Genomic DNA, 16,087 nt, shown 5'->3' with positions numbered 1-16,087 from the left:
GAGGGCACCGCAGCCCTCCCCGCCCCCCCCCCCCCGCCCCCCCACCGCCACCGCTGCCCCCCACCCCGCCCCCCGCTGCACGCCGCCCCCCCTCCGGCCCCCGCACCGTCCCCCCCGCCCCCCGCGTGCTGGCATCCAGGGGAAGCCCCTCCCCTGCACCCGCCCCCAAGGCCCCTGCGGAAGCTTCACGTGACCCTGCGTCCTCTTCGGTGCCTCACCTGTGCTCCTGAGTGGTGTACTTGAGCAGCTCGGCCAGCTGCAGCGGGTACTTGCAGATCTTCTGCACCGGCGTCAGCAGGAAGCCGTCAATGGCGATGTCGATCATCTGCTGCAGCAGGCGGCAGGCCTCGAAGAAGTGTCGGTAGCGGCCCTGCTTCATCAGGCCCGCCAGCTCGGCGCAGGCGCCGGGGTGGTTGTTGCAGTACTCGGAGTAGATGGCGAAGCCTTCTTGCTGGGAAGGGGGGGCACAGCTCTGTCAGGACAGGGCGGCTCTGGACCCTGACGAGGATGGACAACACCCAGCGCCTCCCCCCCACCCCCGGGGAGGTTCCTGGACAGGGGGCCCCGTGGGAAGGGGCCACGTCCAGACCCTGGGGGTGGAGGGAGAGGCTGCCGAGGACGCAGAGTCCTGGCCCACGCCAGGCCCCTTCCACAGACCCTGAAAGGGCGTGTCGGGCACACAGGCCGCCCTGGGGAGCGGCGCCCTCTGTGTCACCCCCTGTGTCGCCTGATCCAGGAGAAGAGGGAGGTGCTGTCCCTGCGCCTGGCTGCCGCCTGTCCTTTCTCCTCTCCCGGGCAGGTGGGCGCAAAGCCCCATCTCCTGGTCACAGGTCTCCTTCCCACCCTGCCACCTGCCATCCACGTAGGGGCCACTGCCTCCCCTCCCCCCCCCCCCCCCCCCCCCCCCCCCCCCCCCCCCCCCCCCCCCCCCCCTCCAGGCTGCCCCCCCCCCCGGGATTCCGAGGGGGCCCCACCCAGCTCCCTGAGGCTCCTCAGCCCCAAGGCTGCTGCCTTCACACAGGTCCACCTGCCCGCAGCTGCCGTGTCTTCGGCCTGGGTCCTACCCCAGTTTATACCTGGCTGTCCTCTGGCTCACCACCTCTCCAGCCAAACCCCTCTTTCTGCGTCCCTGATGCTGTCACCCTCGCCCAGGCCCACCTCCCTGTTACCCCAGAAGCAGTGACACCTCTGTCCCCAAGCTAGGCTCTCCTGTCCTCCACAGCAAGATCCACGTGCCACTCTGCAGCCTCACCTTGGCTGACCTGGAAGCTTCTCTCCTACGACTTGTTCCCGTGAACCTCCTGCTCTGGCCAAACAGTTCTCCTACGAAGTCCCAAACAGGCCCAGAGCCACGGGCCCACCCCTGCAGCTGGAGACGGCCACCAGCAACAGCGCCTCCAGCCGTTTACAGACAGTCCACCCGAGGATCGGCCCCCATTCCACAGCCACTGTAACGCTGCTGGGCCCAGAGGAGCGAGTGCTACACTAGCCCGGTCATTGGTGTTAGCACTACCGGTACTGCGCCCTGACCATTCTGGCTGGGGATGGAATCTTCTTCCTCTGAAATCTGTTGTATTAAAAAGTGACAGTCAGTCACCAGTGAGCGAGCTCAGGCCAGCATCAGGAGACTGTTCTGAGGCAGGTACAGGCTTGGGTCCCAGAGCCGCACACCTCTGGCCTGAATCCACTTCTGCCAATTACTCATGTGTGACGCTGCGTCACTTACTCTCTGGGTGAAGCCTGGCTTCTGCATCTGGAACATGGGGAAAATAATCATACCTGCGGCACAGCAGTACAGGAGCTGGCATACAGCCCTGAACACAGCAATTAACATATAATAGACACCTGGTAGGTATTACTAGAAACTACCCCAAATACAAGCCCTAAGTCGAAACTGCATAAAATTGAAAAGATTTTGAAATAATGGACTCGGGGCACTCAGATAAAGACCAACCATGTACAGCAGTCCCCTTAGCCTCCGTCCTGCAGGAAATTAATCTAGCGAACAAAGGAAGAAATGAAACAAAGTGGACCAAAACAAAAAGGACCCCTGCGCTTCAGCGAGAAACATTTCAAAATGAGTTAGCCGGACGCTATCAGTAAGTGGAGGGCGACGTACATGTTCAAGAAAGCAGGACCCTATTTCACTCAGGTGAGGTTCCTCTTGATTGTATTGTTTCTCAAGGTCTTTCAGAAACTTTCTTTGGAATTTGTAAATATCTTCAATATTTCCAAAAATGGTGGCGAGCTGTGCGACCGTAAACATCGCCGTGTGCTTGCGACACTGTCGAATGTAGCCCTACAAAATAGGAAAGCGATGCTTGGTTTCAAATATTAGAGCCCAAAAATTGGTACTGTCACACTTTTTCTAAACTCTTAAGATAACCATTCTCTCATTCCTAAGTGCATTTCACAGCCGAGAAGGCCTGTCCAATACAGATGCCATCGCTGGCTGAGCCGCTCAGGGAGCAACGCTCACTGTCACGGCCCAGAGCCAAGAACGGCTTAGCCGAGGGTTCCACCATCACCCAGTTTCTACAGGAAACAACACAGATCCGTAGATATCTAATCTGAGGCCTAATCGGAGCACCACTAATTCTCTACGCCCAATGCCCTGGTTGTACGCGGCTTGGGTAGGATACGGGGGTAGGAAGGAAGGGCCACAAAAACGTGTAACAATTATCCCCAGGTGGGCACCGCGTAATTACACAGACTGAACTGACTATACGGTAAAACACAGACCACTGACTCTTGGGGATGAATTTTAACAGGCTATAGGCCAGCAGGTCTGGTTTACGTCTGGGCTTCCTCATCCGTAATGGGGGCGCGTGGGACCTGCCCGTGAGTGTCATGGGGTCGAGATAAGCCGGTGAAGGGCACGGTCGTGCTCAACAGGTATCAGCAGTGACTGTTTCCCTAAAATGCCACTTCAGAGGAACTCCCTCAACCACAGGTTCACACGGAACAAGACGGCTGCCACAAATACGCCCAACGCCGGAGGGTCCTCATCTGGGGGTCAGTCCAACCACACAGCGGGGCGGGGGTGGGGGGAGCGCGGCCCGCACTTGGCCTGCCTCCTGCTGGACCCTCACAGCTGAACGGAAGGCGCAGACATCAGCACTCACGGCCAGGACGCCGGGGTGACCCGCGGGGTGCACGACGGTCTAGGGAAACGCTCTACAGAATCCACAGAATTGAAAACCACCACAGGGGAGAGACCTGGCTGCTGAGCGGGACCCCAGACCCCATAGGACAGAGCCCGGGACGGCGCCAGACGCCCACGTCTGCATGACCCGGGGTCTCGCTGTGCACCAGAGATGAGAGGCAGTGGTTGGTGGACGGCGACAAACCTTCGGTTCTTCGCAAAGTCAGCTGGGTCTCACTTACAGGTGCCGCCTCCTCTGAATGTCACTCCCTCTGAACACCCGTGGCAGCTAAGTCCCGCAAGGAGGTCGCCGCATCTCACCCTGAAGATGGCCGGCTGCTCACGCTGCCCGGGGTGGACCAGCATCTGGTGAGCGAGCGGCCCGTACAGGGACCACAGGCGGGGGTGGCGACGGGGCTCCAGGAACACGCGTGCGCAGAGGGTCTGGCTGGGCGCGGAGCGGCCACATGGCACGGCACGCGGTGCCACGAGGCCCCCACGCTCACCTCGCAGATGTCCCGGAGGTGCTTGATGTACACCCGCTCGGTGTCCATGATCTCCTGGATGACGTTGGTCCGCATCTGCTGCTTGCTCTCGGGGTGCTTATGGCGGCCCCGGCCCGCGTCCTCCGCCGGCTCCTCGCCCGGGGTGCCGCTGGAGCCCTCCGCCAGCTCCTCCTGGTTGACCCGCAGCTGCGGTCACACGCAGGGCACAGGTCAGCGGGGCGGCACCCGGCCCGCCCCCGGTTTCCACTCCCCGGGGACGGTGAGGAGGGTAGCGGGGGGCGGGGCGCGCCGGGCACGCACGGGCCGAGCTGAGCATCGCAAACGCATTGGCGGCGCCAGCCGCCCCGCTGACCCCGGCGGGAATTCTCCCTTCCCACACCCCAGCCTCTAGGAGGTCTGGTTCAAAGGATGACGAGGGGACAGTGGCTCTTGCCCCTGAGCCCCCAGAGGCAGGAAGACACTCACTCGGACGAAGCTGGCGGGGAACCAGGCCTCCCTGTCCGCGCTGCGGCCCCACCACCAGTCCTTGTGGGAGGCTTCCAGGACCTGGATGACGTCCCCGGCCTTGAAGCCCAGCTCCTGCTCGTCCATCGTCACGTGGTCCCACAGGGCCTCGGCGCAGACCACGCTGCCATCGCTGATCAGCTGGAATGCAGAGGCGGGCGCTCAGCGTGGAGCGCGGGGACCCTGAGCTCTCCCGGCCCCCGAGTGTTCACGCCGATGGCGCTCAGCCGATGCTCAGCGTGTGACGTCACACGACAGGGATGGGGAGAAGTACCGGGCGGGCACCCCTCCTGTGCTCTTAGAGGAACCCCCAGGTCCACTCATCTGGGCATCAGTCATCCAGCAAGTGTGACTATCTGGACGCTTCGCCCTGGAAAGGGCTTCTGAGCAGCCAAACTAGACGTCCTGGAGCCGAGCCGTCAAAGGTCAGCACACCCTTTCCTGCAAGACCCTCATGGCGTCACCCAGAACCTGCTCTCCGTTCCTTCCTCACAACCTTAGCAGACTCTGCATCTCACTGTGTCGTTTACTGCAATTAAAGAGAACACAGCATGACGTCTAGATGTTCAGCAGGTAATTTAAGCTCATCTGTAAGCGGCCTGTAGGGGCTGAGGGCCGTGCAACCACTCAGCTCCCGGGATGTCATGGGGACACCGTGGATCCTATAGCAACAACTAGTGATATTGCCAGAGAAGTTACACTCCACGTGCTCTGTTCATGAGCTCCAAAGGCTAGAGGCGCCTTCTGGAAAGACTTCTGTAAAAAGGCCTAAAGATGCAGAGGGGCGGGGAGAAGCCCAGATCCGTGGTGAGAAACACGTGGTTAAGTTCAGCTCTGCCGTCTGCTAGCAAGTCGTTCAGCCTTAGTCTCAGAGTGTTTGCTAAAATGTGGACGGTAACTAACGTTCCCCTCCTAGATTTATTATAACAAATGTAGGGAAGGTATATCCTGAACTGAGAAGCTCTCTCCACGCATAAGGATGGCTGCTCTGACCGGGAGGGATGTCTTCAGTTAGTTACCTGCAACACTTAATCACATAAATCAACCTTGAAAATGCAAGAAAACCATACTGGCTTTCTAACCAGAATTCTAGGTTTTAGCATATGTTCACTAAGAAATAATCAGAGAGCAAAGTATGAGTGGGTTCCAGGCCCTGAAAACCGGGCCTCCTGCACTGGCTGCTGCCATGTGGAATTAAGCCCAGTACCTCGTTGATGGCCAGCTGCTCCCCGCCCGGCTGCAGGTACCGGGGGTTGGCCCGACAGAGGTCTTCATAGCTGTAGTCCTCCTCGCTGCCATTGTCATCCGCTAGGGCAGATGACTCCGCACCGCCATCAGAAGAAACTGAGTGAGAGAGAGAGAGAGAGAGACGGTGCAGTTTAAAGGACACAGCTAATGTCAAAAATATAACCCAAAACCTATGACCTCTGAGAACGTGCCCTCAGGGGAAAGTCATCATTTGTATCTAACCCAGAATAAGAGGCCATTAGAAGATGTCTACTGATCTAGTAATCCACAGGTAGCAGCTGAGGCTAAGGAGAGCCGGGGTTGAGTGTCCCTGTCGGTGAGAAAGGGGACACTTCAGAGACTACCGCCAAGGGCGACGCACAGGGCTATTTTGCGAGTCAGGATACTGAGTGAACGATGTGTGACTTAGTTGGAAATTTGTGCTCCACAGTGGATATACAAGATACAGATAATGTTTCTAACTCATGTGTCAATCAGCTTGAGGAGGAAACGGAAGTGGAAAATATTGATACAATCCTTCTTTTAAAAAGTGCCCTGCTTCCGTCGTTTCCCCGCAAGGCACAGCGAGGTGCTGCTAAGATCAGAAGGTGCTGACGGTACCGTGAGTGAAGCCGTGCACCATGCTTCCCAGCTGTCACAGAGCGAAGGGCCAGGACTCAGTGTCAGAACGAGCAGTTACCTGGCACCTTTACCAGAATGAGACAGCCCTTGTGAGGATGGGTGCGGCATTCTGGACGCACCACCTGGCACTCAGATCTCCTGCTGGGACAGCAGGCCCCTCACCAAGGCTCGTCTGTCACTGAACGTCCGCCGTGAGGCGGCCAAGGCCCCCGGCACAGGCACCTGGCTCTTGCCTGAGGACGCAGTGTGGCTGGCCTTGGGCACGAGAACATCTGACAAAGGGTGGGACCGGAAGGCAAGCCTAAGGGTTAGAGCACGCACCGGGGCTGCTCTCGCAGGGCCTGAGCAAGGGAGTGGCAGGTTTGAACAGAGGCCCCCTGGTACCGCAGAAAGACACCAGGCGTTCGAGTGACGGAGGCCCGGGCTGACCCGTAGCCCCGCCCCTTCCGGGCGGGGACCGGAAGCAGGCAACTCAGACTCTCCCAGCTCCACACGCTTCCGCTGTAAACGGTAGTTTCTTTCTTTTTGGAGAATGAGGTGGGATGATGTGTGTCACGTTCCCAGCATCCTTGGTCCGTGGCTGGGACTCGCTCAAAGGAGCCACCATGGTGATGGCAGCGAGCGCGGTCGTGGCTGGGCTGAAGGAGCGCGCCTTGGCCTCAGCACGCGGCGGGCGGGCCGGATGCTGGGCCCAGGAGACCCCGGGTTAGGCGGGCCAGCTGGATCGGGAGGGCTCACCGTGCCGCAACACGGAACCAGCCGCCGGAAGCGCAGTGCGAGGACCCGCACGTCCAGCTGATGTGGCAGCAACAAAGAGGGGGAAATCAACGATGATTCGGAAACTCCCGAATTACTGGGAGAACTTTCCAGAAAGGGAGTCTGGGGAGGAGCCGGTGGGGCAGGAGGGTGAAGGCCGAGCTGGATGCTAGTGGGATAGCTCCGTGCACCCTGCTTCCTTCAAGGACCTGAGAGTCGGGATTTCTAGTAACTTTACCCTCGGGGGACGGGTCTACTTTCTAAACTGAGGAATCTGTTTTTAAAAATGAGATATTTTATTTTAAATTTGTGTTTCATTTTATTTTTAAAGCGAGATATTTCCTAGTCTTTATTTTGTACTGAGTCTTCAACATCTGATGTGCGTCTTACATTCCCAGCCCATCCCCTCTGGATGAGCCACGTTCGGGTGCCCTGCAGACACCTGTCCGTCCCAGGACCGGGCTCGCAGCTCTGCACACCAGGCCCCCAGGGCTCTCCTCCTGCCCTCACTCCGGCCCTGCCACTCGCTCGATGCACACCTCCCATGGGTGTGTGTGTGTATGTCCGTGTCCATCCTCAGGCCCCGTGCGGCCACTCCTGCCCTGCGCTGTGGTCACAGCGCTCTCAGGCAGAGGACACGAGGTCACCTGACTGTTGCTGGGTTGCGTCTGGGGGGTGGGGAGAAAGCCCAGAGGAAGCAAACGCACTTGCGGTAAAGGCACGAGCCTTTCTCATCAGGCTAGCAGGGAGGTAATAACGGTAAGGCTGCAACCCTCCTCTAATCGGGGCAGCTGACCCAGCACTGCACCCACTAGCACGGTGAGTAACAGCGGGCCTGGTCTGTCGGGGCCCAGAGCACCGAAGGCCGCGATGAGCCCCGAGCATCCCTCCTCCCGTCTCAGCGGGACTGTTGCGCCAGGAAAGTCAAACACCTGGGCCCCTCCCCACAGTGGAGTCAGAAACCACGCTGTCCCTAGAGACCCTCCGGACTGCGTTTCCCAGGAGAATTCTTTACCACCTCGTCTGGAATTGCTCCGAAAATCAGTAAAGGGGAAAAAAGCCAGGTGATAACGTGCAAACCCAGAGTTCACAGGAGTTTAATGAAAAAAGGATTCTGTCAAAAAAAGGCTGAACCTTTACGGGAGGCAGAGGGTAGAGTTATCTGGAAACAGACGTGAACCTCACATGCTGGACGGGTGTCTGACCGCATCACGAACGCCTGGAAAAGAGCTCTGGCCGAGGGGCCTCACGAGAGCGTTTGGGTCCCTCGGGTCAGCGTGTCCTGAGCCACGGAAACGAGGTGGTCCCTGTGCTGTCAGCCCGTTCGGTGGGGTGGGGCGGGGGGCCTGGGCGGGAGAGACGCCGTGTGTCCGGGGACCAGCAAAGGAATCGGAGCAAAAGCACCTGGCAAATGTCCTAGCTTGACCAACTTTCCAGCCAAATGAGCTGGAGCCAGCCTCTGGGCCTCTTCCACCCCACGTGCCCATCTGTACGATGGGCACAAGTCCACACATCCCATCTGTTCAGAGGTCACTCTTCTGCCTCACGTCCCACGTCTGACGCGTCTGCAAATCCGGACCCTCCCCTCAGCATGTGTCCAGAACCTGCCGCTCCCCATGGCTCCCCACAGCTCCCCACGGAGCTGTGGTGGCCTCGGCCACCTCGAGCTGGGTCACTGCAGAAGCCCCTCTGCGCCCCCGCCCCGCCCCCTCCACGAGTCTCACCAAAGCGGCCAGAGTGATGGTGCTAAACCCCCCAGACACTGGACCACTCAGGCCCCTGCCCCAAGCCACCCACGGGGGACAAAGCCCAGGTCCTTGAAGACCCCCCAAAACACACACCGTATCTCCCCCCACACACACACATTCAGCTCTGACCCTGACGGCTGCCCGCTTCCTGAACCTGGCTCCCCTCCTCAGGGCCTGCTGTCCCCTCCCCCAAGGGCTTCCCCGACATCCCACCGAAAACTGCCCAGTCTTCTCTCCCAGTTTATTTTCCCCACAGCATTTATCACTACCTAAGACACTTTGCTTGTCATCTGTCTCCCCCACTAAAAGGTAAGCTCCCTAAAGCCTGCTTTGTTCTCCACTGTACTCCTGGTACCCGGACCACTGCCTGGCACACAGGTGCTTGGTTAATACTTGCTGGAGGCCTGACGGACGGATGGAAACACAGCACACGGGCAAGAGCGGGGCGGGGCTTCCGGGCCAGACAGACTGCTTTCAAACAACGGTGCAGCACGATGGGTTTTGTTTAAGTGGGGGTCCTTGGTCACCCCTTTCTGTTTTTTCACCTGCAAACGTGGATGATAATACCCTTCTCAATGGGTTGTTTGTCAGTTCTCAACCAATAATTGTTATTCTTAGTTTGCTGGGAACCTCAAGTGAAATGACATACACAAGAGCACCCTGTCAACTGAAAGGCAACGCAAAGTGCAAGGCCAGCTCAGCGGGCGTCTGCGGTGTGCCAGGTGCGGCTGAGGGCGGATGCCATCAGCTTTCCCACCTTACAGATGAGTAACTGAGGCCCCAACACCACACGGCTGGGGCAGCAGCAGGGCCCCAAGCCCAGGGCGTCTGCATCCCGCCCACTGGGGGCTGGCCCTCCCAGGGCTGCCTTTGCTATCAGTGTCAGAAATCACGCAGTGCCCACATCCTAGCACTTCCGCGTCGCTCAGGGTCCTCTGCTCGCCGTTTCCTGCCCCCACTCCCAGCGCATCTGACTGACCTCATCCTCTCCCGTTCAGGGCGTTAACTGCTTTCATGGTCTTGAAGTCCCTTCTAAGCTGATGGCTCCCTGTGTTTCTGTCCCATGATTTACAGGCATTTTATGGAGTTGGATTTTTCCAGCGCCTGCACGGGGGGGATTAGGTGGTACATTTTGGGGCTCTATCTGCACGGAGCACGGTCCCCTGTCACGCCCACACTTGCCGTCTTTACATGTGTGTTTCCCTTCTGAGGCCGGAACTCCCTTGAGAGAAGAGACGGGGTCTATTTTTGTACCCCCAGCACCCAGTGTCATGCCTGGCATGTAGAAGGCATGCAGTTAAGTGGACTGCAAATTGCTGATGAAGTTTACCTCTTCATCTGGGGGCACGAGGGCTGGGGGGAGGCAAGGTACTCACCTGGGTCTCCCTCTTTTCAGCCTCCATCCCACCCCGGGCCACCCCCATGCTGCCCCAAGGCTAACTTCAGAAAATATGGTTCCACCGTGTGTGCAAGAAACCACACAGCAGGGATCTGCTGCGTCATCACAAATTCTTCCGCAGGATGCCATCTACCCCGGCCCCACCAGTTAAACAGTCCCGTCCCACCCAGAGCCCACCCCGCTGGGCAGACCTCCTCCCCGCGGCTGCCCTCCCCCACCCCACCCAGCAGCCCCCGGCTCGACAGCATCTCCTCACCAAGGAGCGTGTGTGTCACATAAAACCTTCCACTGCAGACGAAGGTTCACACGGTGCCTTTCTCAGAGATTAAGTTTCATTCTTTCTTTTTTCTTTTTTAGAGGTGACTTTTTATTTAGGGGTGTTTTGCATGATGTAGATTCATGTAGGTTCAGCAGCGTTAAGTACATTCACATCGTTGTGCAACCATGTCCAGAACTTTTTCACCTTGCGAAGCTGAAACTCTGTCCCCATGAAAGACGAATCCTTTCTCCTCTCCCCCAGCCCCATTCCTCGGCAACTAGCTTTCTGCTTTCTGGTCCTGTGATCTGAACGCTTTACATCCTTCATGTGAGTGGAATCACACGGCATTTGCCCTCCTGTGGCTGGCTTATTGCATCGGGCACAGTGTCCTCGAAGTTCATCCATGGAGTTACCTGTATCCAATTTCCTTCCTTTCTAAGGTGGGATAACATGCCACTGCACCTAATACCATCCGTCTGTCCAGGTGCATTTGGGTGGCTTCTGCCTCTTGAACGTGGCCATGCAAATACCTCCTCGAGATCCTGCTGGAAATTCTTCTGGATGTGTATCCAGAGGTGGGATGGCTGGTCGTGGAGAAATTCGATTTCAGCTTTTCTGAGGAACCTCCACACCTTTCTCCACGGTGGCCGCACTATTCTACACTCTCACCAATGGCACGTGGGGTTCCAGCGTCTCCAGACCCTTCCCAGCTGTACTATTTCTTCTGTTGAATAAGTAGGTGTGGAAAAGCCGTGTTTGAAAAGCATCTTGTAAACGTTGAGCAAAGTCTGTTGCAAATTGAAATGAAAACCTTGAACTCCTAGACAGAGGATCCCGAGAGCAGACGTGTTGCTCGTCCACCACGCCTGTCAAAGCCGCCACCACGCCCGGCGGGAACATCCTTCTGGTCTAAAGGCTCTGCGTGCTGATGACAGCACCCACCTCTGCAGGGACAGTTCTGGGACCACAGAGTAAATGTGCGTAAACATTCTACGTTTCTGTAACATGAATTTATCCCGTTCTTGTCTAATCTTCATGGTCAACATCCCCTGTAAAGGGGATGTCGTCCCGGGTCTCGAGGGGATGCACTGGCTGGACCACTGCCCCCTTCACCCGCCGGTCCCTTCACACAGTCGTACCTTCAGATTCAGCCCCTGAATCCTCGTTTCCCCCAAATCTCTACACACTTCCTGAATCAACCGATCTGAGGAAACCCCGTCCACATTTCCAGCCCTGGCCTGACGCAGCTTCAGAAACATTCAGGAGAGAACCCTGTAGCCATAGAGGACGTGCCATTGTACAGTCAGGACGGCTGCAGACAGTGGAGACGATGGGAGTCTTTTTTTTTTTTCCAATTTGATTTTTTTTTTTTTTGGCCACGCTGCGAGGCTTGCAGGATATTTTTTTTAAAATACATTTATTTATTTATTTTATTTTTGGCTGCGTTGGGTCTTCGTTGCTGCGCACGAGCTTTCTCTAGTTGCGGTGAGCAGGGGCTACTCTTCTTTACAGTGTGCGGGCTTCTCATTGTAGTGGTTTCTCTTGTTGTGCAGCACGGGCTCTAGGTGCGCGGGCTTCAGTAGTTGTGGCACGCGGGCTCAGTCGTTGTGGCTCGCGGGCTCTAGAGCGCAGGTTCAGTAGTTGTGGCACACGGGCTTAGTTGCTCCGTGGCATGTGGGGTCTTCCCAGACTAGGGCTCAAAACCATGTCCTCTGCATTGGCAGGCGGATTCTTAACCACAGCGCCACCAGCGAAGTCTGACAATGGGAGTCTTATAAAAAAGGCCAACGATGAACAGTGTCCGCACTCCTTGGGGAGGGTGACATTCCTCTGTCTGAACCTGGATTTCACGTCTGTGAGGGGACAAAACCTGACAACTGATCCTCAAGGTGAGTTTTTAGGACAGGACACATCACACGTCAGCAACAACGGAAAACTTTATCCTATAACACACGCCGGAGGTTAAGGCCTTCTTACAGGATCCTGAGTCCCACTTGCGGCAAACAGGTCCCCAGCCCGTGTCCCGGCAGGAATTTTTCTCAGGACACACATCAGATCTCTCCTGTTTGGCTTAATTTCGCACGTTTAAGGACTTTTGATCAGAGGGATGGAATTTCAAAAGCACAAGACCTTGCTGGGACCCCAGCCAGGCCCCTCTTTGCAGCTGGGGAAAACTGTCCCCTTACCTGTCACACGGGGTTGGGGAGGGCAGGGGACAGATCAGGGGAAGGTAAGAGCTAACATGGTGGGTGTCATAACTGGGCACCTGCCGTGCAGGCCATATGGGTGTGGACACCTGACCGGCACAACATTCTCCAGGGGTGTCCCACTAAACAAGGGTCACTTCAGGGAAGTTCCCGTACTTAGAATAATCCGTTAAAAATACGGACGTTAGGAAACCTGCTGATCACTCAGGCTTCCTCAGGTTGGAGATAAACCGTTCTCACGGGCCATCCTAAGAGCAGAAATGGCAAAACCAGGCGGGCGGGTGGGCGGTCTGCGCTCAGAGCCCAGGGCGGCCTTCACGGGGAGCTGCTGCAGCCGTGTCTGGACCACCCGCCAGGTCCCTGCACCCGGCACGGCTCCCGGGCCCCAAGATGCAACAGGGGGCATGAACCCGGCCACAGGGGGCCTTGGATGTCGGAACACACCCCCGACTCCAGGGCCACTCCTCTAGGGTGGATGGCGTCCCATCACAGGGGTTTGCTGAGAACCTCTTTCCAAAGCTCCCCAAGCGATTCTGACGCCTGGCTACATTTGGAAACCACAGGCACTCGGGCTAAGCTTCCTTAACCCCACGTGCAGGGGTCTGCCCCGGGATGTGCGCTGTGTGGCCCGTCTACACAGCGACACAGGCTGGAGAACACTGGATTCTGACTCGCTTGACCACCTCCGCTGTAGCCACTTTGTTAGCGTTCCCTGCGTTCTACAAAAAGGACGCAATCCTTTGGTCCACACTGACCTGCCCACCTGGAGCGATGTCCCCACCCAAAGAGCCCATCAAATGCCCCCTTCTCCTTCGGGGCGGCCAAGCTCTCACGCACCGGTGATGGGTTATGATTTTCCACTCTCCTGCCTACGTTCCCTGCCCCTGTGCAGTAACGGTGTCCGGTTTTAAAACGTTCACCATATTTACACTGTCATCGTATTTTAGCCGTTTCACTACAATATCCTCCTTAGCTGTGTGTGCATCTCTCCTCACATCTGCCCCACTCCTGCCCCATCTGACTTCCTCAGGGGCAAGACCATGCTTATTAGTCAGTGTCAGGTCACCGAATTAAAGCACGAAATTCTTCCTGTCTAGAATTTAATGTTGCTTCTAGGAAAGTCCCTATTAGCCTAATTTAGACTTTCAAACCACTTTCCATACACAGTATTTTTGAATCTTTTAAACATGTTGACATTAAGAAGGTCAAAAAGGTACTAAAAATGGACGCGCTACCCTTCACTGATAACCTTTTATAATGTCCACGGGTCTTCTGGAAATAGCCCTCCCAGCAGAGAACTTTACATCTGGACTCAACTTAGGGCCTCGGCCACCTTCTGATGCCCAAGCAGTGATGGGAGTCATGTCACGGTGGAACTTAATTTACACCAAACCTCCAAGGTGCACTGTTTCTACAAGGAGTTTAAAAAGGTTTGTTTTAAACCACTAAAAGTGAAAAGTTTTCCCTCTTCTCAATGTAAAGGCAAATCCTGCCCTAGAGGTGTATCCCATATGCTCTCTATCACCTGCGGAAGGGGCACTCCGAACCCTGAGACAGGCAGGTTGGGGTTTGGGCCAGGAGCCCTGGGCAGGCACTGCCCCCAGGGTCTCTGTGCTCCTGGGGATGCAGCAGCTGGACAGTCCTCAGCCGCCAACCCAGCCCTGGGGTTAGGCTCTGGGCTCCTCTGCGTCCTGCCACAAGCCTGGGCTGGCCCCTTGCAGTCTGTTTTCTCCTCTCTTCTTGGGTGTGGCTCTGACCGCGGCTGCCCGTCCATCGCAGCCTCGCCCCCTCCTCCACTCGGCCGCCCCCTGGCAGCTCGAGGCTGCTCACCACGCCCCTCCCAGCTCCTGGCAGCTGCCTTGCAGGCTGGCTGAACAAATCCTGAGGAGGAACCCTTCCAGTCTCACTGCATCCCCAGAATGAGCTCACAGTGTGTACCAGGCACTGTGCTAAGAGCTTAAACAAATCATCTCACCCAGGCCATGTGCGCCTCCTGGAATTACTACTGTCTGTTTAAACAGGAGGAAATTGTGGCTCAAAGAGGTTAAGGAACCGCTCCCCGGAGGTGGGGCTGGAATTCAGCCCCAGATCTGTCTGGCTCCCAAGCCATCCTGCCATGCACCTGCCTGGCCCTGGGCTCTCTGAGCCGCAGTGACTGGACAGCTCCCGCCCCCAGTCCCTGCAGGACATCCCTCCCGGGAGCCGCCGAGCTGTCCCGTAGGCCCCCTGGCCAATCAGGGATCTCAAAGAAAACAGAGCCCCCCATTCAGCAAGCTCTCCGCTTTATTTTACGCTGGCATGTCACTTAAGGATGATTAAACATTGCGTTTGCATCACACCACATACATGCTTCGTAGAGCGAGTACATGAAAGACGGTCCCGGGAACACACGGAACCAGTGGGAAAGGGAAGATTCGGGCCAAGCCGCCTCCTCCTTTCTCTTTACAGCCAGGCTCATCAAAGGCCAGCAGGGCTGGAGCGCGGGAGCCGGAGGGCACACGGCGATGGGGGTGCGGACCCCACGCAGGAGGCCTGACCAGCTGCGCATCCCAGCGACGGGAGAGCATCCGGCTCAGCGTGGAGGCTGCGTCCAGCCTCCCTCGGCCTCCGCACCCTGGGAATGAGGATTGGGACCCGTGCCCGCCCCGGGAGCAGAGGAATGCTGGGGGCGGGCTCCATCAGGCTGGCTGCCCTGGAATAAACACAGGCGCGCACACACCCCTCCCCCGCCCAGGGTGAGGCCGGGCGGCCAGCACTCCTCCACGCCGGACAGCGGGACCACCGGCCACTCAAGTGACAAGCACAGCCACTTGGCAGGCAGGCCTGTGCTCTGAACGCAGGACTATCTGGGCTACTTCTTTTTCTTTTTCTAAATGTTTGTTAGTGAAGAGGCCAGAAGCAGGAGCCCTGATCACATCCCTGTCTGCTGTCGGCCTGCACAGAAAGCCAACAAAAGAAGGAGGAAGCACAAAATACACACTGCATTGCAAGGCCCAGGGCTGACTTCAGACTCACCTGTGACTCCCATTCATTTCAGCCTGAGCTACTGACGTAAGGCAAAAACAGCGACAAGACTTCTTTTTTTTTAAAGCATCCTACTGCATCCACGTGTAGCAGTCAGCCAGAATTCTTTCTGTGAAGCATTTTTTCTCACTCCCTTTAAAGAATACACGGGTTCCAATTGATAACTTCCTAGTATCAGAGAACCATGTTTCTTTCACACTTCAATAGGAATTAGTCTAGCTGACAACACTCACAAAAACACTGACAAGCAACGTGGGATAAAGCACCACACAGGAACTGAGTCTTGGGCAATAACACTTTCACAAACAGTCGACAGTATTTCTCAAAAATCAGTTCATACCCTTAAACCTCACACACCCCAGATTAGCAAGGAACACTGTTACGGACCCCAACAATAATCTCCTGTATAAAGAAATTTCATGTAACAGAAGCAAAAACTAGCGCAACGAAAACCAGACCCGTAACTCGTAACGGACAGCCCACGTTTGGTTCTTACTACTTTCTATTCCACACCAACAGCTGTGCTGTAACCCACACCAGCTTCTCTGATTCACTGTGCCCATGCCTAGAACTGCCCTTAGGACCCCGGGCGGGACAAGTGAGCTTTCTCTCTCTCTCTCTTTCACACACACACACACACACACACACACACACACACACACACACACAC

General features: G+C 56.7%; 1 protein-coding gene across 4 annotated transcripts in view; it reads right to left on the bottom strand.

Annotated features, from left to right (window-relative positions):
- SPATA13 (spermatogenesis associated 13) overlaps nt 1-16,087 on the bottom strand; it is a 256,520-nt gene that overhangs the window by 8,063 nt on the left and 232,370 nt on the right. For 3 of the 4 annotated variants that reach the window (XM_027116680.1, XM_027116681.1, XM_027116682.1), the window contains 5 exons: nt 5,363-5,499; nt 4,117-4,296; nt 3,652-3,837; nt 2,120-2,299; nt 219-451 (listed from right to left, as the gene is read on the bottom strand). In XM_027116680.1, coding sequence (XP_026972481.1) covers nt 219-451; nt 2,120-2,299; nt 3,652-3,837; nt 4,117-4,296; nt 5,363-5,499 — 916 coding nt within the window. Of the gene's footprint in view, nt 1-218; nt 452-2,119; nt 2,300-3,651; nt 3,838-4,116; nt 4,297-5,362; nt 5,500-6,453; nt 6,473-16,087 lie in introns of those variants that run through there. The other variant, XM_027116683.1, reaches the window with a different exon arrangement.

Source organism: Aethalodelphis obliquidens, unplaced genomic scaffold (genome assembly GCF_003676395.1).
Source record: "Aethalodelphis obliquidens isolate GAN/ISIS:26980383/991018 unplaced genomic scaffold, ASM367639v1 scaffold16, whole genome shotgun sequence".
Taxonomy (NCBI): Eukaryota; Metazoa; Chordata; class Mammalia; order Artiodactyla; family Delphinidae; genus Aethalodelphis; species Aethalodelphis obliquidens.
This window is presented reverse-complemented; position numbering and strand designations above follow the sequence as displayed.